Here is a 24,330-nt window from a genome sequence, read left to right on the forward strand (position 1 = left end):
GTTCTCCAGATTAGAGTGCACCTTCTCTCTAAACTGATATAGAGAATATATTCACTTTCTCTGCAGTCTCCATCTTCCTCTGGCAATCATTTATCCTTTGTCACCCAATGGCCCAAATTTCCGGCTGTTGTTTTCCTGCTTGTAATATATTTAAAGACCTCTTATGGTGCATTTAATGTATTAAAGCAATATAATAGAATTTTCATTTTGTTTGCCTTAGCATCAACAAACATTTGTTTTGTCGGATCCTGTGCTCCATAGCTTGTCTGCTTTTTGAAGGCAGATCACTGCCTTTATAGCTTTCTTGATATTACTGCTTGAACATACCTAGGGTTGCCAACTCCAGGTTGGGAAATTCCTGGAGATTTGGCAAAGGGGATATACAGCATAAGGAGGGCAGGGTTTGGGGAGGGGAAAGGCTTCCACAGATTATAACGCTGTAGAATCCACCTTCCATAGCTGCCCTTTTCTCCGGGGGAATTAATCAGTTTTGTCTGGAGATCAGTTGTAATTCCACAAGGAGGTTAGCTACCGCAGTTGGAGTTGTTATGTCTTACCAGTAGCTCATATTCTGTATGAACTTCTGTATGAATTATAGCTTCCAACATCCTGAAGGGATCTTTGCTGTCTTTCAGTGTCTTTTTTGGTTGAACCTGTCATTTTTTTTAGAACCTTCTTCTTCTGAAATAAAGTATGGCCCTGTTGATCATTTGAGCTATTTTTCATTTGTATAAATGTGGCATGAGCCTTTAGGAAAGGTTGTAAGAACTATAACAATATTCCTCTGATTTTCTTTATCCCATCAGAGCTCCGAAACACCCACTATTTCTGTGCTCTAGTCCAGTAGCACCTTAGACACCAACCGGATTTTCAGAATATAAGCTTTCAAGGGTCAAAAGTTACCTGAAGACAGTTTTGAAATTTGAAATCTTAAATCTTGTAAATTTGATTAGTCTCTAAGGTGCTACTGAGCTCAAATCTTCTACTCCAGACCCTCATGGCTATACCACTGAAACCATCCACTATATCTATGTTCTTGTGGAAATAAACAACATATAAACATATAAAACATGTTCATTTCTACTCCATAAGAGTGGAAATAAACAACATATAAATAATTAAAACATAATCAGGTAAGAAACCTTTGGGATGAAAGGTTGTATGAGATAACTTAATTCCATCAGATCTTGGGAGCTAAGCAGGGTCAGTAGTTGGAAGGAAGACTTTGTACAGGAAGGCAATAGCAAATCACCTCTGCTTCTCACTTGCCTTGAAAGCCCCTTCAGCTGTGACTGACAGCTCTTTACACAGCATCCTCTTAGAATGAGCATGCAAAAACTGGGAAATAGTTTGCAGAGCTACCTTTCAGTCCTTTTACCCATGTCATATGAATTCTTCCCCAAGCACTTCCTCATTTATGTATGTGTGACAGAATGCAAAGAAAAGTGTGTATTTTAAAAGTGCAGATCTGTCAGAAGTCATTATTGTTTACAATCAGAGAGAGGCATAGAGGCCTAGGAACAGGGAAACCACCTGACTGGCTGGGGCAGCCATGCACTCTGACTGGGTAAAAGATCTGATGATAATGAGAGGAAGGAGGATAGCTCCCTGTGGAGAACAATCTGAAAGGCTTTTTGGAGTTTGACGTTCCTGAAGTAAAGAGCTATTAGTGTTTGCTGTGACAAAATGTAATAACTGCGAGGAAAGAAGTGGCAGTGTGTGATTCTGTCTTGCCCTACTGTGTGGCAGCCTTGTGTGCTGTGGTAGAAAGCAAATATACACAGACTAGGAGAACTGGTGGCTGCGTTATTGAGGACCCAGCCTGAGGGGCATATATATATATATATAACCAAGGAGGTATACTTGCAGGAAGAGGGAAGAAAAATCCTAAAGACCAATTAGTCTGCTGTATGGGGTTTTGCTTTATTATGTTGGGGGGTTTATTTGTGAAGGCTGAGTGAAGAAAATCCAAGTTTGATAGAACTCAGAGTCCATGTGCAATCCATTAGCCAAAACATTTGAAGTATAAAAAGCTGTACCATGTTGGGAAAAATCTTATTACTATCTAAGCTTACTGAAACTGATGAACTTATTTAAGCCTATGTCTGAGAACAAATGCTACTGATTCTCTGCCAAAGATCTCTGTTGTAAATATATATATTTCTGCTTCCCCCTCCATTCCTTCATCCAAGTTATTTAACTCCCATCTTCTCTCTGTGTTAAATAAATCTTTTATTCTATTTAAGTTATCTCTGACTCAGTGTTGTTATTATTTGGCCCTTATAACGGATTTGCCAGGAAAGGTTTTTAAATAACGGGCTATCCGGCATCTTCTGGGTCTGTTACAGGGCTGGGAGACAGTGTTTTTATTATACCAAATGCTACTATTTCTGAAGCACCTCAGTCCCTGAAGAGAAAAGGGCAGGAAAAAACTGACAAGTAAGTGGGTGGTTTCCCTGCTCAGGTGAATCAGGAAGGTGAGAGGGTCCACTGCAGTATGCAAGCCCTTCCTCTTTTCTTTATGAACTAAGCCTGACAGCCAGGCATTAGAATAACCACCAGACTGTTTCAAAGTATTATCTCTGTGTTTGCTTTTTTAAAAAAAGTATTTGATTAGTTACTATCTGAAGGCACATCCACGGAAAACAGTTCTATTGATGAGGAATCCTCTCATCATGGAAAGCAAATTCATCATCTCAAATACTGAATCAGTTATGTGCCACACCTTGATTCCATCTTGCAGAATATCATCTGGTGTCACTTTGTGTTGCAATACAATCTCTGGGTGGTTGCAGTTATATAGTTATGTGCGGGGAATTATAGGATTGGTATTTCTAGGTGTTTATCTTGACGTGATTGGTGGTGCTGTCTTGGCTGCAGGTTTTGACTCCTGTTCAGCTACGTATTTTCAGCCTCTATTTGGGAAGACTGAGGCTAGAAAAGCACACGGCATGTGCCTCCCTATGCTAATGTTTAGGGCACCATTCATCTTTTCCTTCATAAAGAACTGAAAGGATTGCCAAAGGGCTCAATCAGGGACAGACTGGGAGGTAAAAACAATCCCAGAAAAGGGTTCCACCACCCTATCCCTCATGCTGCCCCATCAGTTGTGGAAGCCCAAAGAGCCAGCTGAAAAGAAATGAGGTGCTACCATGCCCTTCCTAGTTGAGGCCACCAAAAAGGATCGTGGCGAATGTAAAATACAAAATTGTGCCAGTGGCCGCTTGACCTTGTACTTCAGGGCAGATCAGAGTCTTGCAGGGTTGATACCCAACTGTGAAAGCTTTATTGAAAATATTTATGCATCCTAAACTAATTTCATTCACATTCAACACTCACCAGAGGTTGGCAAAACCTAGCTGCATACAAGGACTATCCAAGCACAAGAACTCCATTGATGATGGCAAGTAGAACGCTTTGTAGGGTTGATGACATATGGAAACCATCAATAGCTTCCTAGAGGCAGTTTTGGGATGGATGAAGACTAAGAAGCTGAACCTTAGGCCTGACCAAATGATGGTGCTACTCACCAGGGATTCAAAGGGGGGGGGGTGTTCACGCTGGCAGGGCTGATATGCTGCAACAGCAACACACAGCGCTGAGGAGGCTCAGAGCTAGGGCTGTGCTGACAAGAGTTTAGCAAATAATTCAATAGTTACCAAGTCCATGGGAGAGTTGAGAGCTATGTCAAGAAAGCCAGGCCTGTAATCTTGCTGAGTGGCACCTCTAAGGCCAGTCTCAATCTTCATCTGCAACACTGACTTACATCTGGAGACCTGGAGCTACTGGCATCTTTCTTAGTCCTGTTAACTTGAGCCACTAGCCTGTGCTAGTTCAGGCTCTACTGATTCAGCTGGTGTCTCTCTGCGAGGCTCAGTTAACTCTTCAGACAAGCTGTCAGCCGCAGCAGGGGATGACAGGGGGTGATCCAAGAATTAGGATATTTCCTGATCTGACCACCAGGACTTGCACTCGTTTCCTGGCCCAGCAGAAACAGCCGTTTTAGTGCTTCAGGCAGGATCCCACTGACTGTCAAGCCTCTTTGAGTGCTGACACATGCTCAGCGGCTATCTCAAAAGTCCCAGCGACAGACTATGCCACTAACTTGTCTGTCTGAGGCCAGAGCAACACTCACATTGTCCACAACCCATCCAAACAGGAACACCTACATGGCATCCATCCAGTTGGGCTGACACTGTTGCTTGATACTCGACAGCAAATTTGCTGCAGGAAGGTAATGCAAGGGCTGGACAGGTAAACATGGGAACTCTAGCTGCCCACACATGTTTCACACTACCTCCATGTCCTCCATGGCCCCAACTACTGAAGGGCAAGAAGGCCCACTGGGAGACCAAGAGGCACCAACAGAAAGTAGGACCCCAGTTGGGGAGAGGAAATTGGGGGCTGGAGAGGGCCCCTATGCCAGCCATCCTCCTGTCTCCAATCTAATGCCCCATCTTCCTTCACCCCCCCCCAAACAGACATGGCACCCAAACCACTACCAATTTGACCACCTCTGTATGCCTTAATCATTCATCACATCTGCCTTTTCCCAAGCTTCAGTCTGCCACAGATGAAGGCATGGCAGTACAGGGAAAGAATCAGCACCCTTCAACTCTTAGACACACTTGCCAGGACCAATTCTGCTGGGATAGGGCCACCATATATGTAATTGCTGAGAGGTAGGGATCTGCTTCCAATGTAATTGCTGTCACTTCCCCAACATCAACTTCCAGGCATTCTGTGACCACCATGGCATTTTCATTGAACTCACAGCCAAATTCCCTAGGAGAATCCATGATGCCCAAATCTTCACTGCCTTCAGCCTAGAACAGCAGTGACCGGAGGGCAAGGAGTGAGTGCTGGGTGAGTAGGGGCAGATGAGGCCCCACTGCACCTGGACTATGACAGCTCCTCTCTTCACAGGTGAATGTGGGTACTCACTCCTGCCATATCTCCTGACCCCCTACAGCTCTGACAACCTGGAGGACAGAGCCAGGCTCACCTCAAAATGTGCATAATCATAAAGCAAGCATTTGGCCTCCTTGAGGTATGGTTCCATTGCCTGAATCACACTGGCAGCCATCAGGTCATACAGCCTGAACCAGCGGATGAACTGCCTGCTCCACAAAGCAGTGTGTCAGCACCTGCGCCCTCTTGTCAATGATCCCCTGGAGAAGCTGTGGCATGGCAGCAGCCTGGCAGGGGAGGTAGGGGAAACAGCAGCATTGGTACAGGACATCCAGGGACACCTTGCCCAGAAGTGAGTTTAGGAGGTGTTGTGGTGCCAGCCCCAAGCCACCTGATGGGTCACCCCATCAGGCTGGCAGCAGACATTCCTCTGTAGGCAGAGGTCCCTCAGAAAGGGAGCTATTCAGGATTTGCCAACATTGAGGAGTTGCCATTTCCCCAGGGCTTATCTAGCTTTGACCAGTGTAAAGAGACTCCCTGAAGCAGGGAGGACCATGGCATCTTCCAAGCTTGGAACTCCCACAACTGGTGAGATGGGGGCAACCACCCACATTTGCAGCTAACAGTTGTCAGAGGGGTTCAACCTCTAGCACAACAGGAATCCCTTTAGAGCATCCAGTTTACTGGGCTGGACATGAGATCAGACCACCTGATCAGATGGCTGCTGCCATGGCTGCTGCCATGTCTGCGTAGATCCCAGATGTCTATCACTGAGGGTAGGGGTTCCAAGCTCAGATCATGCTGAGCCCAGCAATAGTCTGGAATGACAATGTTGAGGTGCCCCATGGATTCACCCCTCCTCTCAGATACCAGGGGCCCAACTCCTCTCCTTTGCACTCCACTAGCCAGTGGCTTGGACCTGCTATGGTACCGGCCAGGCTACCATGCAGTCCATGCATGGCTTCTGCCACCACTCTGAAGTTCATGGTTCTCGTATGCAAATTCCCAGGAGATCCCTAAGATCCCTAAGATCTGGGTGAGATCTGAAAGGTCTGTTTGCTCATATTAATCTTTCAGCTTTTTTTGTACAGCAGTTCGCTAGTCTCACAAGTCAGATCTTTCAATCCAGTAGGACCATTATTCTCTAGTGGCTCTTCTGTTACAAGTGAAAGTAGCTGTCCAATCTATCACCAACCTATTAATATCATCCTCCCAACGGTCCTTTAATGATACTTTAAATATGTAATCTCATGATGGCCAATTACCTTGACTGACAACCGGCCAAAGGTGTTGAACTGTTTTGACTTTGACCTTCTTTAGCACACTCTTGCATTGTTTTAAATGGGAGGGAGCTTGTGGGATAAGAAGCCCATGAGTATCCATCACCACACGGTTAAACCCATGGTGTCTTCATGCCTTTGAAATATTTCCCAAGATTAAAGATTGGTTGTCAGTTTGTTGAACTCCTTGATTGGCCCTCTCCTCAGTACAGCCAGAAAGAATCAATAAACAACCCCCTCTTACTGCAACCTTATTTGCATCAGATCTTTGTTATCTTTGCTGCAATCAAGTCTAGCCCTAACCTATTTTATTACTCATTTGCCACATAGGTGCTTATTGGTGGCCTGTGAGTCATGATGTGCTCACCATTGGGCATTTGCTTTTTCATTAGCTGCTTTATCCGGATAGTTTCTGATCCTTAGCACACACAACTTCATCTTGCATCTTGTGCTAAGTGCTGTGTTTTTGAAGATGTACACAATCCCCTTTATACTTTCCCTTTATGTGTCAAACACTTTCTTGTAGTTCCATTTCTCGCCTCACCTCTAAGCAATCATTGCAGGGAGGGAATTGGACTGAGAAACAATGTGCCAAAGTAATGCATTGCCTGTGAGTACAATTATTCTTCCTCAGACAAATCAGATGTGTCACAGGAAGTTTTATGAATGGAGTTCAGAATGTTTTCTTTAAAACCAGGCACATAAGTCCTGGTTTCAACTGGGATTATGGTGAGAGGGGAGACTGTTGCCATCAAGCTTCTATTTTATTGCCCTGTCTTTGACCCTCTCTATCTTGATGACTAACAGCACAATCCACAAAGGGTGGGGGAGCACAGTGGGAGTGGTGTGACACCAGCTCTGCTCCACATTCTATTTTCGATGGTGCAAGGGGCACTAAAGCAGGTGCAGGAACATATAGGCTGGTGCCTGAGAGTTCAGAAGGTGTTGAGAGTGGCAGAGGAGTGGCATGGAGGGGCGCCAGCATAGGTATGATGGGGCACAGCACAAGAATGCCCACTTTTGCTAGTGCAAATGTATGCCAGCCAAAACTGAGGTGCAACCCATGGTGGCCCATCAAATCAACTGCTGAGGTGCCCCTCATCACTGCAGCACCACTGCTAAATTCCAGAAGGGCTCAGGATGCCATCCTGACCAGTGGTCAGCTCCCAGGCATGGGTCAAGTCTCCCTGCCCAGAAACCAATGGCAGGACCCAGGGACATTAAAAAAAAACTCCTGCCAGAACTCAGAACACACCATAGTGTAGGGCATGCAGCATGGGATACTATCAGTCAGCTCCCTGAAATGGGGACTTAGAGCAAGAGGGGTAGCACTCAGGATGGCAGGGAGAGCATCTTCCACAGTAGGGGTAGCACTTGGGACAACAACCCCTCTACCCCTCTACTCACAGGCAAAGTCCACAGATTCTGTGGGTGATCCCTCCCACTGAGGTTTTATTTCAGGTCCATCAGGATAGCTGCTCCATCATGAGTGAGCTGAGCAATGCACTCCTCACACCACCTTCCTGCCCTCCTTCTCCTTCTGGGACCACAAGCCATGCAGGCATAGCAGAAGCTGAATCCTAAACCATTTCACACTTTCATTTCAGGGAACACACGCCCCTGTGAGTGGATGCCAAGCAGGACCCCATGACCGCTGTCGGCTATAGCTGATATTCTTTTATTTTCATGCTTTTATTTTCTTGGGATGCATCTTCTTTCTCTTTCTACAGCTTCAAGAGACTACACACACCTGCCAGTCTTTTTATTAAGTAGTAGGAAAGCAGCTGGCTAAAACAGGGCAATGGAAGGCTGAACATTTCAAACAACCCCTATAAAAAAAAACCTAATGCATTTTCTTCTGGACAAAACAGCTCAGTGAAGCTAATCTGCAATGGAAAAGTTTAACTTTTGTTCCTTACTACCACCATCATTGGGGTTTCAGGTTTATGCCCTCTTTAGAAACCTTGAAAGATAAATAACTTGGCGGAAATTTGCAGGAGAAAAGTGATAGAGGGAGATTTAAGCCATCAGGATTTTATTACATGCATTTATATGCAACATTTTCTTTGGCTGCCTGATGCAAAAAAGACCTTTCTCCCAAAGTTGGTAAGTTGTATTATGTGTGTTGTGTATTTACATTTTTATTGAATTGCTTGAATAAAATGTTTTTTAAAGTTTTGATGTTTGCTTCCTATTTGGGTGGAAAGGCAACTTAGAAATGTTTTAAAGGAATAAATTAAAAAAACATGGAGAAAAATATTCTGCCCCTTTGTCAAAGGTTCTATCTGCATAAATGAGCAGATGAAGTTTTTCTTGGTATGGAGGTACATAACATCACTTGCTAAGGATAATTCCATTAATTCTCTGTTAAGGAAGAAGGACGTATTTTCTCTAGGTTGGTGGCAACCCTATGGAGACTGTTAGGAACAAATGTACATCAGTATGTGAGACGGGAGTGGAGTGGGGTGGAGTGGGGTGGGGTGGGGTGGGGTGTGGGGTGGATAAGGCAAATCACGTCATTCTCTTTTACAAGTTGCTAGTAGAAGAGGGAGCACGAGGGATTTCAGCCAGTCCTTCCTCCTCATCCTCATGGCAGTATCACATGCTGTGGTGTATTTTCAGGACAAACTATAAGTTACTGGGGTAAGGAAAGATCTGTGGCCTACTTTTTTGAACTTTTCTGCTGGATTGAAGCCATTGAAGGTACAAGAAAGAAGTCTGTTAGACAACAGAAAATGAAATGCATACACCAAAAGCATAAAACTTCCTGAAACAGTTATGGGAGCAACAGTTCTGATTAATTTTGGAACAGTATGTCCTTAATTAAGAAAGACTGGAATCTCTCGTATGGCAACAATTGTCAGATGAGAAAGTCTTGCTAAAGTGATTGTGTGCTAAGTGCAAGAGCTGTAGTTGAAAGTCTCTTTTGTCAATCAAAGCTGCATTAACTGCCCTAATCAAATTATACCTTTCTACACAGATCTCTAGTCTTGTTGTCTTATTTTGAAGCAATCGGAAGGATAAATATTTTACTTGCCGATAAATAACTAGGGAAATGCTGTGCAGTCGCCAGCCTCCAGGTGGTGGCTGGAGATTTCCCACTATTGCAACTGATCTCCAGATATCAGAGATCAATTCAACAGTATAAAATTACCACTTTTGGGTCATTATACCCCAATGAAGTCCATCCCCTCCCTACATTCCACTATCCTCAGCGTCCACTCCCCAAATCTCTGGGTATTTCCCAATCCAGAGCTGATAAGTCTGGCTAGAAGAAGAGTTGGATTTATATCCCCCTTATTCTCCTATAGGAGACTCAAAGGGGCTACAAACTCCTTTCCCTTCCCACCACACAACAAACACCCAGTGAAGTAGGTGGGGCTGAGAGAGCTCAGAAGAACTGTGACTAGTCCAAGGTCACCCAGCTGGCGTGTGTTGGAGTTAGATCTTCCACCACGCTCTAATGGGGGGTGGGAGAGGTACATGAGGCACAGGGCACTCCAGTATTACAAGCCTTAGGCGTGGTGCTCCTACACTATGCACATTATTCACATTGCAAGGATCTGTCCTGGAACTCCTGTACATTTCCAGCAAACTTTTCATGCTGGGATTGGTAACTTCTGGATTCCCAGGAGTCTCTTTGTTCTCTGGCCAGCCCAAGGACGCCATGAAATGAATCGTTGAACATAATAAATCCAACACCAGCCTAGCTTTAAAGGCTTCTTGGTTATTCAGCGTGTGGAATCATGTTGCATGGAAAATGAAAAGTCCACTTCAGTTGTAAGCTGACCTAAGTGCAGAAATGCCTTACCCTGTAGCAGAGGCTTAATGGGATGTTCTTTATCTCTCTGCCATGGAAAGCGTCCACAGACTATTTCCACACATGGAGCCTCAATTAAGGGTCAGTGCAGTTGTCTGTAGGTCAACTGGCAGCTCTAATGGTGCATCTTCCTGTTTTATGTGACTCTAAAGAAAGGCTTAGATGATGGTTGTGTAACCTTTAGTGGCGCCAAGTATAATGTAGCTGCATGTGCAGTTTATGAGCAGTTTAATTACATCTTCTCCAAAAAAAATTTCAGATGGATTTCCCTAATGGTAGATCGTAAAACATGTTGGCAATTTGCTGTTTCCCTCCCAGACACAACCATTTCCCAAAAGACCTTAAGGCCCAAATTAGATGAGATGATTGCATCCTTGGTGGTGGTGGTGGTGGTGGAGTGGGTTAAAATTAAAAACAGTAGAGGAGGGCATTGAGTGAAGGCGGTTAATCTCTCACCTGTATCGTTTTCCTACCATAAATTGTTCCTCTACATTTTCCCCCTGCAAGGGAAATTCAGAGAAGGAAACCATTTGGACTGGGAGAAACAAGGGATATTCTTCAACCCATCCACCCGCACAACCAAAAAACAGGAGGAAAACAAATGAAGACAGGAAGAAGGCACACAATATTTGCTACACTTCATTATTCAACATTTAGATTACAACTCCAGTTTGGGAATTCCCCATTGAAAATGAAAACATGATACAACAGTCCGCTATTTTTATCCACAAGGGAGACATTCACTCCACTCTTGTCCAGCTTCCCGCCTTCTTAGCATAATGAAGGTAAGGGGAGGGGGATGAATCTTAGGCTGAATTCTCCAAATCGCTCCCATTCCCATTAGAAAACCAGCTGAGCAGCTGCAACATGGAAAGGGTTATCCAAGGGGCAGGAACCATCTTACCTCTCACAATTCTCTCTGTAAGAGTGATGGATAATGAAGAGAAGTGGTTGGAATCAAACAACTGAAGGAAAGAACTGAGGCTTAAAAAAGCATTTCAGAGCTTAGGGGATTCATTTTAAGCTAAATTACACCAAGGGCTGTTCCCCTCTGACCATCCACCTAATTTGGCAGTTGTGCTATGTTACCATCAAGTGGCATAAGGCTCTGAAGGCAATTTTCCTAATAGCTTACTTCTTTTCAAAAGCATGACTTGCAGGCGCATCTTATGAGAGAATCAGAAGTGCAACCAAATGGCTTTCTTTGGATAGCTGAGCCACTGCCCACTATGGGCTGGAATGGTGGTGCATTGTAAGAAGTCCAGTGGTGCCTTCACCTCTGTTAGGGCATGGGTCTTCACACATTATATGTGCCTTCCAAAGGAGGTGAGCAGTTCAGATTAGATAACAATATTCCCATATAATAGCAGTGAGTTTTCACTCTGCCTCTAAGCTTGCCTCCTTCCAAACAGGGCTATGCAAAAAAAATCAGACTCCCATTTGTTAATCTGAATGGCACTGCAGAAGTCTAGAAAACAATCAAATGTTTTGGAAATAACTTTGTTTCCATGTAGGAAAGGCAAAGCATGTCTGGCTCCAAGCCCTCACTTTGGTCTACCTTAGAGAAAGAAATAAGAGAACAATCTCTGCCTCAGGAAAAGTTGCACAATCAGTTTACATGAGGGAAAACAGTTACCATGAAGAGGCAACTGTTTCTCCAGAGTTGAAAATTTTCAGGCCATTTCTCATTTTTACTGTATGGGAAGGTGTTTGTGTAACTACAAAGGCACGAAGGAATTACAGGGACAAGTCATGGGGGCATTTCTCTGTCAAGACCATGGTGAGACTCAGGATGTCCCCATTTACTCAGAGATCGGCTACAAATTTGACCATCTCTGCTCTGAAGTGATACAAAGTGTGCTTTTATATCACACAACAGCATCCTTTTCACAGCAAGACATCCCAGATTAAGAAATGAGTATTCTCTTTGCAGAGGTCAGACAAAGTAGCTGTGCCATAGACAAAGATCCCTCAGTAACTGAGCAAGGTGGAATATACAAAGATCACCATTTCCAGTGAGTAAGGAAAGTTTACTTGGTCCTCCTCCTCAACTGCTTGAAGGCATTTTAGTAGAATAAGAAAGCACTGGAATGCTCACCAACATCAATTGCTCCCTCTCCATAGGATCAATAATCAGTCCATTGACATCCATCATTCTAGAATCAAAGTTGTCCTAGAGATTGGCAAGTGCCTACAAATAGCAACAGCTTTTCTTGAGTCCAGCTACTGTCCAGTGATTCTTGGGTACTTGTCCCTGTGTCAGACTTTGGCTGCTCTCTTCCATCAGTCCTTGTTTCAAAATCAGACATCTATGAACTCCTCTGGTCCTTGCTGTGCCTTGTTACCTGTCCTCAAGCTGTTATAGCTTTCAGATGCTGCATGTTGTCTCCTGTCCTACCCACCCAACCCTTCTCCTCCTTTACTTCACTCCTCAGACTTTCACCTGCTTCTTGGTTACTTTTGTTCTGGGAAGGAGCAAGCCAAAAGATTTCTTTGCAAGACTTTTGCTCTACATATAAAACATGTAAAATGACAGTTCATGGATGGGAACTGTTCCTGGTCTTCCATATGTCCTTGGGGAACTTCTCAGTAGCTCATAAAGTCCAGATGAGCAATGGGAAAAGCGCAAGGGATAAGACATCTTTAAATATCACATTCAGTACAAGAATTCAGCTCAACCAGCTACCCACCCCCAACTAAGTAAGGCCTTTGTTAGCTTCAAGATGCCAATTGCTACAGGTGGCAAAAGTGAGTGACTACTCTCCAATGAGGTGTTGTTTCCTTCTCAGTTATGCATGTACGCATCCAGCCAGAGTTCACCTGAATCCTTCAGAGAGCTAGAAAGAGAAAGAAATAGATCATGTTCAGAAAACAAGTAGTAATAAAACACAATCGGCAGGTTAATATTAAGCCAGGTACTCTAGTAGTTCTAACAACTCTAGTCAGCATGAAAAGTTAAGAAGTCTTAAAATCTATATATATAAAAATCTATCAGTGCGTTTTTCTGCTGACAGGTAATCTCCCAAACTACTGGAACGATTGCTTTGAAATTTTCACACAACATCGCATTCATGTGCGGCCAGGTTTTACCATGCTCATTCCACACCTGGTTAGTACATGTCACAACTGTGCCTCGCTATTGTGCGGTTGCCAGCATGCTACACCTGTGACAGTATACGGAACTACAGTCCTTGTTCCCAGAACAGCGCCTTCTATCTGGTTGGCTGCTAAAGCACCACCCTCTGATACATATAAACCAAACCCATGCCTTCCCTTTGAAAACTATATTACTGCCCTTATGGAGTGAAAGGGATGGGGCGGGCCATCTGCACATGGCCCATCCACCCTAGCGGAGGAAGGGGAAGGTGAGGGAGAGTCCAGGGGTTTGCTGGACCAAATGCTATGAAATTGGAACACAACAGAGCTCATACCTCCCAGCAGGTTTTACTCTAGATAATCTCGGGCCTCTGCAAGGGAAGGGAGTGAAAGGGACAGGACCAGCCATTCCTGCACATGACCCAATTTTAATTCTAGCAGCGGAAGGGGAATGTTAGGGAGGGTTCCGCTCGGTTAAGTCATGCAAGGGAACGGGAGAGAGGGAGGGGAGCGAGGGTCCCCTTGCCCCTCCCCTCCCTTGCAATCATTGTGCAATGACACATGTTCGAACCGTTCGCTTCCCCTTTTCTTTCTTTTTCACTTCACCAGAATCAGCCACAGCAATGCGTGGCCTGGCCCGCTAGTCTATATATATAAAAAGCTAACCATCCATTTGTTGGTGACTCCCTAACACCGAAACAGTTGGACGGATTGCCCCCAAATTTTCACATGACATCCCTCCCTGTTGCGGGCAGGTAATCGGACCTTCAAATCACCAAAAGTCCATACCTGAGCCAGGTAAAACGTCTTTTTCCTGGCGCACCAGGCCATGAAGCTGTTTGTGTTTAACTGTCACTCTTAGAATGTTAGTGCAGCAAGTCTGTCTGTGGCCTGAGGCCTTGGTATGAGGGCTTAGAATGTTTGTGCAGACGGGCAAAGATGAGCAGTGAAAACAGTAAATAAGTAATACTGTTAGGTAATATGAGTGGAAGTGAAACACATACACACTTTGCCGTGTGAGACGTCAGGTGGGGTTCCCCCCCTCACACACACATGCAGGTAACTTTCACTCTCTGTACCTCACCCACTACTACCACACAACACACATACTCTCATCCACATCCAGCTCATCCTCACACACCTCACTCTGCCCTCCCTGACATCCAACCATATTTGCCACAGCTCTCTTTTACTAAAAGCAAGCTGGAGTTTGCCTTTTTCTTCTAAGAAAATCCACGGGGTGGGGGCAAACCAACACTACTGCCTCTGCTTCTTTTGCACGTGGCCCTTTAAAAACCCAGGGAGCTGGCCTCGATCTGAGCGCCTCACCATCCTGCCTCTGCTGCCTGACTGGGATAGCCTCCTTGCCCCAGTTCTGCCTTACCCAAGCCAGGACTGTGCATGTCAACCAGCCACATGGACAGCGGGATTCGCACTCTGGACAGTTCCATTGTGGAATGGAAAGGGATACCTTATACTAAAAACCAAGACAGCACCATATAATAATGTGAATTGAAAAGGGAAGAGGGATTCCCTTTGACCACGCCAAAATAAGAAGAGGAAGAGGAAGAGGAGGAGGAGGAGGAGGAGGAGGAGTTTGGATTTATATCCCCCCTTTCTCTCCTGTAGGAGACTCAAAGGGGCTTACAGCCTCCTTGCCCTTCACCCCTCACAACAAACACCCTGTTCTTTCTTTGGGGCTGAGAGAGCTCCGAAATGCTGTGACTAGCCCAAGGTCACACAGCTGGTGTGTGTGGGAGCGCACAGGCTAATCTGAATTCCCCAGATAAGCCTCCACAACTCAAGCTGCAGAACTGGGAATCAAACCCAGTTCCTCCAGATCAGAGTGCACCTGCTCTTAGCCACTATGCCACTGCTGTTCCCAAAAGGCTATGCTGGGGATCATTGGACCTGCATGGACATCTGTGTGGGTTGCGGACTGTGATGAGAAGGACAATTGCCACAATAATGCATGGCCAGGCCCCGCTAGTACTCCATAACGGATCAGAATGAGACGAGTGAGAAACTTTGAAAAGTGTGAGGAGTGAGGCAGTGACATCTCTTAGAAACTGTCACAGAACCTGTTCAGACATGCATGTTCATCTCATGATTGCAACTTGATTGTGTGAAAATGCTATCCCAGAAAAGATCCTGCAGAATTTCCATGTCTCCTTGATGCAGGCAAAAGCCACAAGCTGGATTTCTATCTGCAGAATTTTCCCGCTTTCTCTTTCCTTCTCATGGCTCCTAGACATCACCCCTGTGCTTATGCCCCTCTTCTTTGCAGGGCAGAACTGAGTCAACTGGGCTGGGAGGAACATAGGAGACAGCTGCTGGTGAGGTGAGTGTCTTTTGCCTCCCCTAAAAGGTTTGGAAGCCTTAACTGAGACTGCAGTGTGAGGGGACAGTGTTGGAGAATGAGTGAGTGTTTGTCACCTGCTGGACAGGAGTTTCTGTTTAGTTCTGTTTGTTCAATTGTGTGGTTTGTTGCTGACTGAGGAGAGTCTGATTGCTATGGAGCCTTTGAACTCTAAGGCTCCTCCTCATCAGAAGTGCGAGCCTTTGGTGTGAACCAAAGATTAACAGCCGAAGGTCTGTGGCTCTTAGCCTGTGATTCATGCTTGGGGGCTCTGTGAGAAGCTAAGAAATTATTACATCCTGTATGCATTATACTTTAGGCTTTATTAGACTTTAGGTTAGGCCTGTATGTTCCAGATTTATACCAACACATGAAGGAAATTCTAGGGGGAAGAAATATACTTGGAAGATGATGATGAATGCTCAAGCTCAGGAAAAACTGATCAAACCCATATGGAAACAAATGACATGGCTGTGAACACCATCACAAGCATTAAGGCTGACTATGAAGTTTTCAAAAGCAACCTGAAGGGAATGGGGGCGCACAAAGAGGTGGTGCTCTCTTTAACCCTTCCCATAGACTAAGAGGAATACAATGGGGACAGAAGATAATAGAGGTAAACCACTGGCTGCGTTGGTGGTGCCGGCAGGAGTGATTTGGATATTGGCGCCACAGCTAGGTTTTCTGGAAGATAGCCTATTAATACACAATGGACGTCAAGTTCAGGAAAGAATGTTTGGCAGAATTCTGTGGAGATTTATCAAAAGGGTTTTAAACTGACCCTATAGGAGGAAGAAGACAACCAACACAGGGATTTCAGTGAAAGAGAGCACTTAGCAGAAGCCCACCTGGGAAGGCCAGATCAAATGGAGTCAAAGGTGTGCGGCTTCAGGTACCTTTGTATCAATACCCAATGCTTGGGGTTATAAGAAGGAAAAGCTTGAGCTTCTAATATAGATAGAGGGCCATGATTTAGTAGACATTGCAGAATGGTGGTATGATTCTCATGACTGGAATGTAGCAGATAACAGATATGAGTTGTTCAAGAAAAACTGGAAAGGTCAAAGAGGAGGCAAAGTGGTGCTGTTATGCGAGGAGAGGGTTTGCTTGTCAGGAAATACTGGAAGAGGTGGATGATAGCCCAGTGGAAAGTATCTGGGTGAAGATAAGGGAAAGAAGCACAAGCAGTACTGTGGTTGGAGTCTGCTAAGAGCCACCTGACCAGAGGGAGGAGGTAGATACTGCCCTCCTTGAGCAGCCTGACAGTGTATTCAAGCAACATGGCCTTGTGGTTACGGGTGACTTCAACTTCCATGATGTGTACCAAGAGACAAACTCTGCTAAGCATCTGAAGACATGCAACTTCCTGGCCTACTTGGCCAACAACTTCTTTCAAAAATGATGGAGGAAGCTACAAGGGCTCAGCCATATGCAACTTAGTATATAAGCCAACAGGCAGGAATTGGTAGATGGGGTGAAGGTGGTGGGGACCTTAAGGGGAAGTGACTATATCCTCCCAGAATTCCTTTTGTTGTGAGGGACCACGAAAATGTATAGTTAGATGTGTATGTTAGATTATACTAGGGCAGATTTTAATGAACTCAAAGACATGATGCGATTCATTTCATGAGTAAGAATTCTGGAAAGGAAAGGAGCAAGAAAGTGTCCTAAAAAAGTCCTAAAACAAGACTTCTTGGAAGCTCAAGCCATCACTATTCCAATAACACATGAAACATAATAGGGGAAAGAAAAAGAAGGATGAGCAGTAGTAGTGGTTTTGGATTTATACACCCCCTTTCTGTCCTGTAAAGAGACTCAAAAGGGTTTACAAAGTCCTTCTCCCCACAACAGACACCTTGTGAGGTAAGTGGGCTGAGAGAGTTCTGAAGAACTGTGACTAGCCCTATGACTAGATAAATTCATGATGGGTTAAGGAAGAAAAGAAAAATGATTAAGAAATGAAGGGAAGGACATACCTCTAAAGAAGCATATCTTAGGGTTGCTAGGTACTGTGGGTCAGCTATCAGAAAGGCCAAAGCTGAGTGAATTGAAGGTTGATCAAAGAGACTCACAACAAGAAAAGCTTCTTCAGATATGTAAAGAGCAAAAGCAAGTCAAAAGAGGAAATATGCCCACTATTAGATGAAAAAGGATGAAACTCTGACAGAGAACAGAGAAATGCTCAGTGCCTATTTTGCCTCATTTTTCCCCCAGAAAAAGAGAACAGGCTCATCTCAAGAAGATGGTAGGCACAGCACTGGTAGTTGACATGGAAAAAGAGGTTCTTGAGAAGCACCTTGCTGTACTGGAACAGTACAAATCCCATGAGCATTCAAAGAACTGTCTAGAGAGCTTGAATCATCTTCAAAAATGCATCATCCATCATCTTCAAGAATTCTTGAAGAATGGGAAATGTGCCATAAGACTGGAGGAGGGTGAATGTTAACCCAATCTTCAAAAAAGGGAGGGGAGATGACCTAGGAAACTTCAACCAGTCAGTCTGAACTCTGCCCCAGAAAAGATACTGCAGAAGATTTTGAAGAGGTTGATTTCCTTCGGGAGGGGGTGGGGGCTGTGGCTCAGTGGTAGGTCATCCACTTGACACGTGAGAAGTCACAGGTCCAACCCCTGGCATCTCCGTTTAAAGGGACCAGGCAAGTAGTGGTGTGTGGTGAAAGGCTGCTGCTGGTCTGCTGGTCTGAGACAATACTGACTTTGATGGATCAAGGGTCTGATTTGGTATAAAGGCAGCTTCCTGTGTTCCATCTGTAAGTATCTGCAGGACAACTTGGTGATCCAGACAAGCCAGCATGGATTTGTCCCCAACAAGTCTGACAGGTCCTGCCAGACCAACCTCATTCCCTTCTTTGATCAAGAGACAAGCTCACTTTTTTGGGGAACACCGTCAAAGCTGTTTACCAGGATTTCATTAAATGATGTTCTGATGGGTAAACTGGAGTGCTGCAGATTGAACTCTAGGATAGTCAGGTGGATAGGGAACTGGTTGGAGAATCACACCCAAAGAGTAGTTTGTCAATGGCATTTTATCTGATTGGAGGGGGTGTCCCAGGCTTGATTCTGGGCCCAGTACTTTAAAATATTTTTATGAATGATCTGAATGACAGGATGGAGGGACTACTCATTACATTTGCAGATGACACCAAACTGGGAGGAGTAGTGAACACACCAAGTGACAGAGATAGAATTCAATTAGAACACACTAGAAAAGTGGGTGGCTGTGAACATGATGCAATTCAACAAGGATAAGTATAGAGTTCTACATTTGGGTATCAAAAAATAAGAAGCACACGTACTAGATGAGAGATACACTTCTGGGTAGCAGAATGCATGAACAAGACCTTGGGGTGCGAGTGAACCGTAAGCTAGTGTGAGCAGCCAGTGTGATGAGGTAGCAAAAAAGGCTAAGGTGGTATCAACAGAGGCACAATATCCAAACTGCAAGATGTCATGGTCCAGCTGTACACCTCATTGGTCAGCCCACACCTGGAGTACTGTTGGCAGTACTGGAGGACTCGCTTCAAAAAGAAAGTGGACAGAAGGGGGCGGGTGCAGAGGAGAGTGATGAAGAGGAGATTGGATGGAGAGGGAGGGGACGACAAGATTGCTTTTTTAAAGTATTTGAAAAGCTGTCACTTAAAGGGGAGGGAGTTAGTACATATAAATTATGGCCAGAAAGGTATCGGCTGGATATTAAGGGAAAAATGTACAGTGCAAATTCTTCAGCAGTGAAATTGGCTGCCATGGGGGGTGGTGAGCTCCCCTGCACTGGTATTCTTCAAACAGCAGCTGGACAAACACTTGTCAGAAATGCCTTCAATTAATCCTGCATTCAGCAGGGGGTTGGACTAGATGGCCACTCTGGTCCCTTCCAATTCTATGATTCCATTACTAGCACATTCCAAATACTTGAAAACTCAAACACTGCATTCAAATACAGAAATAGTTTTGAATGCATATGTATAATTTGGCTACTCTTTACACACCACAGATTCTGGATTTTTTTAAAAGGAAGAAGCAAAAACACAGCACACCAAGCTTTAGCAATAATTTCTACAAGGAGATTGCAGAAAACTCTTTGGAGACTGATGCTTAAGGAACTGGAACTTTAATGAAGGGTGTTTCTGCATAAACAATACTTGGTAGAGGTTGGGTAGCATTATTAGAAGCAGTGGCAAGAGATAAGAGGTGCTGTGAAATCCCACCTTTCCCAGTCTGATATGACTTCCCACACAAGATGACTCATCTTTCCACATGAGTCCCAACACTCTAGCCTTCTCACATTGACTGATACCTACTGTACAATGTCTGCAAAGGCTGTGAGCAGAGGCTTGGACTGGTACTCAATGCCGTATTTTGCACACAGGGGCTTCACCAAGGGAGTCACCTTCCAGAAGTTGTGTCGAGGCATGGTAGGGAAGAGGCTGCAGAGAAAGGCCACACCACAGGATCATGTGCCTGCTCCCAACACTCCCCTCCCCTTATGCGGGCATACCGTAATCTACCATGAAGCTTGTCCTGGAGTTCTCCATGTTTATAGGTCTTGCTGACTGCCCAAGGCCCAAGCATCATTTGGGAAGGGGGATAGCAGGGGCACTTTACAAGCTCAAGGAAGGCCCACTCAGTCCAGACTGCAAGCCCATTACTATGGTGGGGTCTATTTGTGTAATTTCAGAAATCAAGACTGACTTTTTCTTTCGTGAGACACTGCCACAATATGTGTGGGACGAATTGGTTCCTGGTCTGGACAACTGATGCTTGGACCCTGCTTGCTCAAGTAAATATTAGCAAAGAGCTTTGGAATAAGCCTCCAATTATAGCATAGACATTTCCCTCCTTACCTGACAGCTTAAGCCAAAAAAACCAGATTGGTGCTCCTCCCCAATTAAAGCCTGTTTCCCGAAACAATGTCGGCAGTTGTAATGACTGCTTTCCTACAATAGATCTTCCTATCCTTCAAAAGGGATATACTCACTGGTGCTCAATTTGGAAATTGAGGTGTCCACTAAACCAGTCATTGAAAAAGGATTGGTGCACGTTGCATGTTGCCTGGAGCTGCAGAGGGAGGAGAGAGATAAGCAGCCACATGACGGTGTTTAAATTTCCCATCCAGCTGGCCATTCTTGCTGATGACGGCACACCCTTCCCCACCCCACTCCTACCTGTTCAGAGATTTGTGACTGCAAAGAGGAAAATAAAGATAAGGATCTGGTGTAGGAGCCCCTCACAATGAGGGAGATTCTGGTTTAATCACAATCTCCAGACTGGTTGCTCCACTTCACTGGTTTCCCAGTGAATAAACACAGAATTTTATTCAGAAGAATAAACACAGAATTTTCCTCTAAAAGAAGAGATAACCATACTGGAGTTCTCTCCATTGCTGATTCAGTGTTTTAACCAGAAGTACAGAATCTGCAAACAAGAGGTACTACCACAACACAATTACCACATCACTTGTAGGAGCAGCGAGAGACATTGATTAAGGATCACACTGGATTCAGAACTCAACATAAAGGATCTTTCAAGACTCCCTCAGCCCCACTCATCTGCCCAGCCATGATGATCGATTATGTGTTCATTTATTGAATATTATATACAAAAGGGTAGTGGTTAGATCTTCAACAAGGCACCCATGAGCACCATGGAACCTGCCAACACCTTTCCTGATCAGTGTTTTGGGGAAGTGAGTAGGGCCAGATAGGGATTTCTGACCAAAAGTGCATTTGATTGGCTCTGCAGATTAAAAGCAAAAACTAATGCATTAAAAATGCAGCAATGGCAGCACCTGCCACCACAGCACAAGGATCTCCAGTGTGTGACTGAAAGTAAGTTGTGCGGGGGCAAAACATATTTTAATACAATATGTTCATTTTAAAAGGCGTTCTATTAAACATGATTTCTGCCTGAAATGTTGAAGATTTACTATTAAGAGTTACACAAAACCTCACAGTTTCTGGCTGGCTCCACCTCTTGTGGCAGCCATTTCTGGTTGCCCCCCACCACCACGTGTCAGAATTCCAAAGGTTCAAAAAGGCTGCATTAAAGTGACTGACTACAATCTGAGAGATTGAGTGTTGAATCCCCAACTCTGCTATGGAAGTCTGTAAGGTGACCTTAAGCCAATCACATACTCTTATCCTAACCTCACGTGGTGGGGAGGGGAGAATTATGGAGAGAGGCAGGGCATAAATAAAGTAACCAACAAAAAACAAGGCATTACATTGGGTGTTTTCCACCAAACATTCCCATGTTATTAATTCTCGGTTCTTGTTTTCCATTCCCTGTATTCTCCCATATTTGTCCCTATCCATCATGTTTAATTTACTATTATTAAAATCCAACCTAACTTCATATATTCTCTGATACCAATCCACTCTCACCACCAAATATAACTCTCCAGCCTTTCCTTCGCAATGCCACACATCAATTGCTCGCTCACTCACTCTCTCTTTCTGAGCTCTTATCTTTGTGAATTATCCTTTATGGAAAGAAAGCAAGTCTCACCTGGGTTGAGAACCATTCCATGTTCTTGTCATAATCAATGTTCATTGGGATGTGGTTCATTTGTGTCACCCAGACAAACCAGTGGCTCTCTAGAAATCTATGTAAAACAAAGGAAGGCAGTGATCACATTCTCGGCCACTTAATCTAATGGAAAAGACACTGAAGGGCACCATTAGTCAGATAATCCGATTTCCAAATCAGCCGGACACTGGAAAGTCAGCAGAGCTAGAATTAGAATTGCAAAGTCACATCAAGCAAAAGAAAACAAATGAAATGTGAAATGGTGAAGAGGGAGGGAGATTAAAAGTATTGCTCAAACAACACGAAAATTTTGGTAAGAAAACATACTACAAATCATTTTGTGTAGATCAACAGTTGCCTTAAGAGCATGGCACACCCACAATCACAGCACTGAAAAGTGGTAAAGTCCCATCTGTAATGTTTTGAGGGTGAAGTGGTAGTGGGGTTGATGGTTTATGCAAATAGAGTCATGGGGCAGTGGATATTCCAGATTACAGTTCCGCTAGCAAAATGTCTGCCTTAAAAGGCATGGTAGATGTGGAGTGAGGGCTCATATATTGTTGCAAGGAGAGGAAGGGAAGGAGTTTGAAAGCCACTTTGAGACTCTATGCAGGAGAGAAAGGACAGGTATAAATCCAAACTCTTTGTCTAAACTGTTGGAACTTGGGGGAAAACACACTATATCTGTTCATGTAAAGACACGCTGAGTAACCCACACACAAGATCACTCTCACTCTCAACATTGCAATTAAAAAGTTCTGCTTTTTGATCATTTCAGATTGGCATGAGATGGTAATCCCATGCACCAAGAAAAGGTAAGAATTCAAATGTGATTTACCTGAGCATGAAGAAGAGAACAAAGAGACTCTTGAGTTCCAGTAAGAAGGAGTACGTCAGAAAGAACCGGATATAAAAAGTAACCATCCAGGCCAGATCCTGCCACGAAGAAGAGATTATTATAATACCACCCTTCTCCAGCACACAGGCCTGGAGCCTTCCTACAGAGTCCTACTTCAAGGTATCTCTGCTCTCCATTTTCTCATGCAGTTTGGGAAATGACACCCCAGAGTTCTCTCCCGGGGGTTCTTTGCTAAAGCGTCCAGGGCAAATCATTCCCAAGTTCAAAAGAGAGAGGCATGAGAAGATTTAATTTTTGAGAGAGAGATGGATAAAAAGAATTGAGGTAATAAATCAGCAGCTTTTCTGTAAGGGGAGAAAATGTCTTCCAAAGTTTATTTACCAGATATACGGAACTATCCTTCTGCTACCCATCCCATCACTCTACAACCTGTTACAAACTAGGACACACGTTGTATCCAGTCCAGTCACATGCACTCAAACCACTGGATATGCAACTGATCCACAGTGAGAATTCAAGAGACCCAACAAGCTTGCAGAGAGCAATGCCTACTCACCACCCATTGTTTGCGTTGGACTACGAAGTAGAAGACATACCACTGTAGGTAGAAGGGCACCAGAGCCGGTGGTCCAACTGGAGAAAATTAAAAAGTGAATTCAGGAACACCTTTGTATCTTGACACCAGCACTAAACAACAGGCAGCTGGAAGATTTCCTGGTTTCCCACCTATGTCTTGCTGCCATCTTCCCTGCTCTGGCTTTGCAGAATTCTTGTTCTCCAGGTACAACTTTTCCTTCCCTCCTGATTTAACATTACAGTTCCTGACCATTAGATTTAAAATTCCCTGTGTCAATAAGCTTCCTCACCCAACTCTGTTTCACAGACACCAAGAAGAGACTTTCACCCAACATACTGCAATGGGTTTTCTTTGGCCAGTATGTTGCAAAGTGCTGTATGACTGGACAGTGAAAAATTGTTCCACAGTTATTAGCATTATAGGCTAAAGGAGGCTTGTAAATAGCCACTCACTTGGCTATCTGTGGTGCAAAATAAGTTTCTATAGATAACCAGGCATGAACACTTCTTTTTATATTTGTATACACTGTTGTCATGTGAGGATGGACAATCTCATAAAAAAGTTTGTAAGCTACTGAATTTTGAGAGTTTGTGAAACTAACCCTATTGTGTGGCAAAAAGGAATTTATACTCACGGATGAAGTAGTATTTGTGTTGATGGTTATATGGCATGAACTTCTTTTTCTTTATCCCCAGCTATGAGAGGGAAAACAGCAAGACAGTAGGGTTAGCATCAACCAAACACCTCTTCACAAGCATAGATACTTTTAGTCTAAATCTCTCCCCTAATCTTAGGAGAACCATTGGTCTCAAGGCTCAACAATGAGAATGGTGAATGAGTAAACACGAGAAGGAGCCCCTCGGGGACAGGGCGGTATAAAAATCG

The 24,330-nt window shown here is 44.3% G+C and overlaps 1 protein-coding gene across 2 annotated transcripts in view; it reads right to left on the reverse strand.

The window, feature by feature from the left end:
* Positions 1-10,636: 10,636 nt before the first annotated feature.
* The window catches only part of LOC125427059 (acyl-CoA (8-3)-desaturase-like), a 33,223-nt gene continuing 19,529 nt past the window's right edge, over positions 10,637-24,330 (reverse strand). For both annotated transcript variants that reach the window (XM_048486046.1, XM_048486047.1), the window contains exons 6-12: positions 24,080-24,140; positions 23,425-23,501; positions 22,848-22,945; positions 21,989-22,085; positions 20,460-20,539; positions 19,783-19,908; positions 10,637-12,848 (exon numbers count right to left, since the gene is read on the reverse strand). In XM_048486046.1, the coding sequence (XP_048342003.1) occupies positions 12,797-12,848; positions 19,783-19,908; positions 20,460-20,539; positions 21,989-22,085; positions 22,848-22,945; positions 23,425-23,501; positions 24,080-24,140 (591 nt within the window). In that variant the 3' untranslated portion in view covers positions 10,637-12,796. The remainder of the gene's footprint in view (positions 12,849-19,782; positions 19,909-20,459; positions 20,540-21,988; positions 22,086-22,847; positions 22,946-23,424; positions 23,502-24,079; positions 24,141-24,330) is intronic.

The sequence above is a fragment of the Sphaerodactylus townsendi genome, linkage group LG02, assembly GCF_021028975.2.
Source record: "Sphaerodactylus townsendi isolate TG3544 linkage group LG02, MPM_Stown_v2.3, whole genome shotgun sequence".
Taxonomy (NCBI): Eukaryota; Metazoa; Chordata; class Lepidosauria; order Squamata; family Sphaerodactylidae; genus Sphaerodactylus; species Sphaerodactylus townsendi.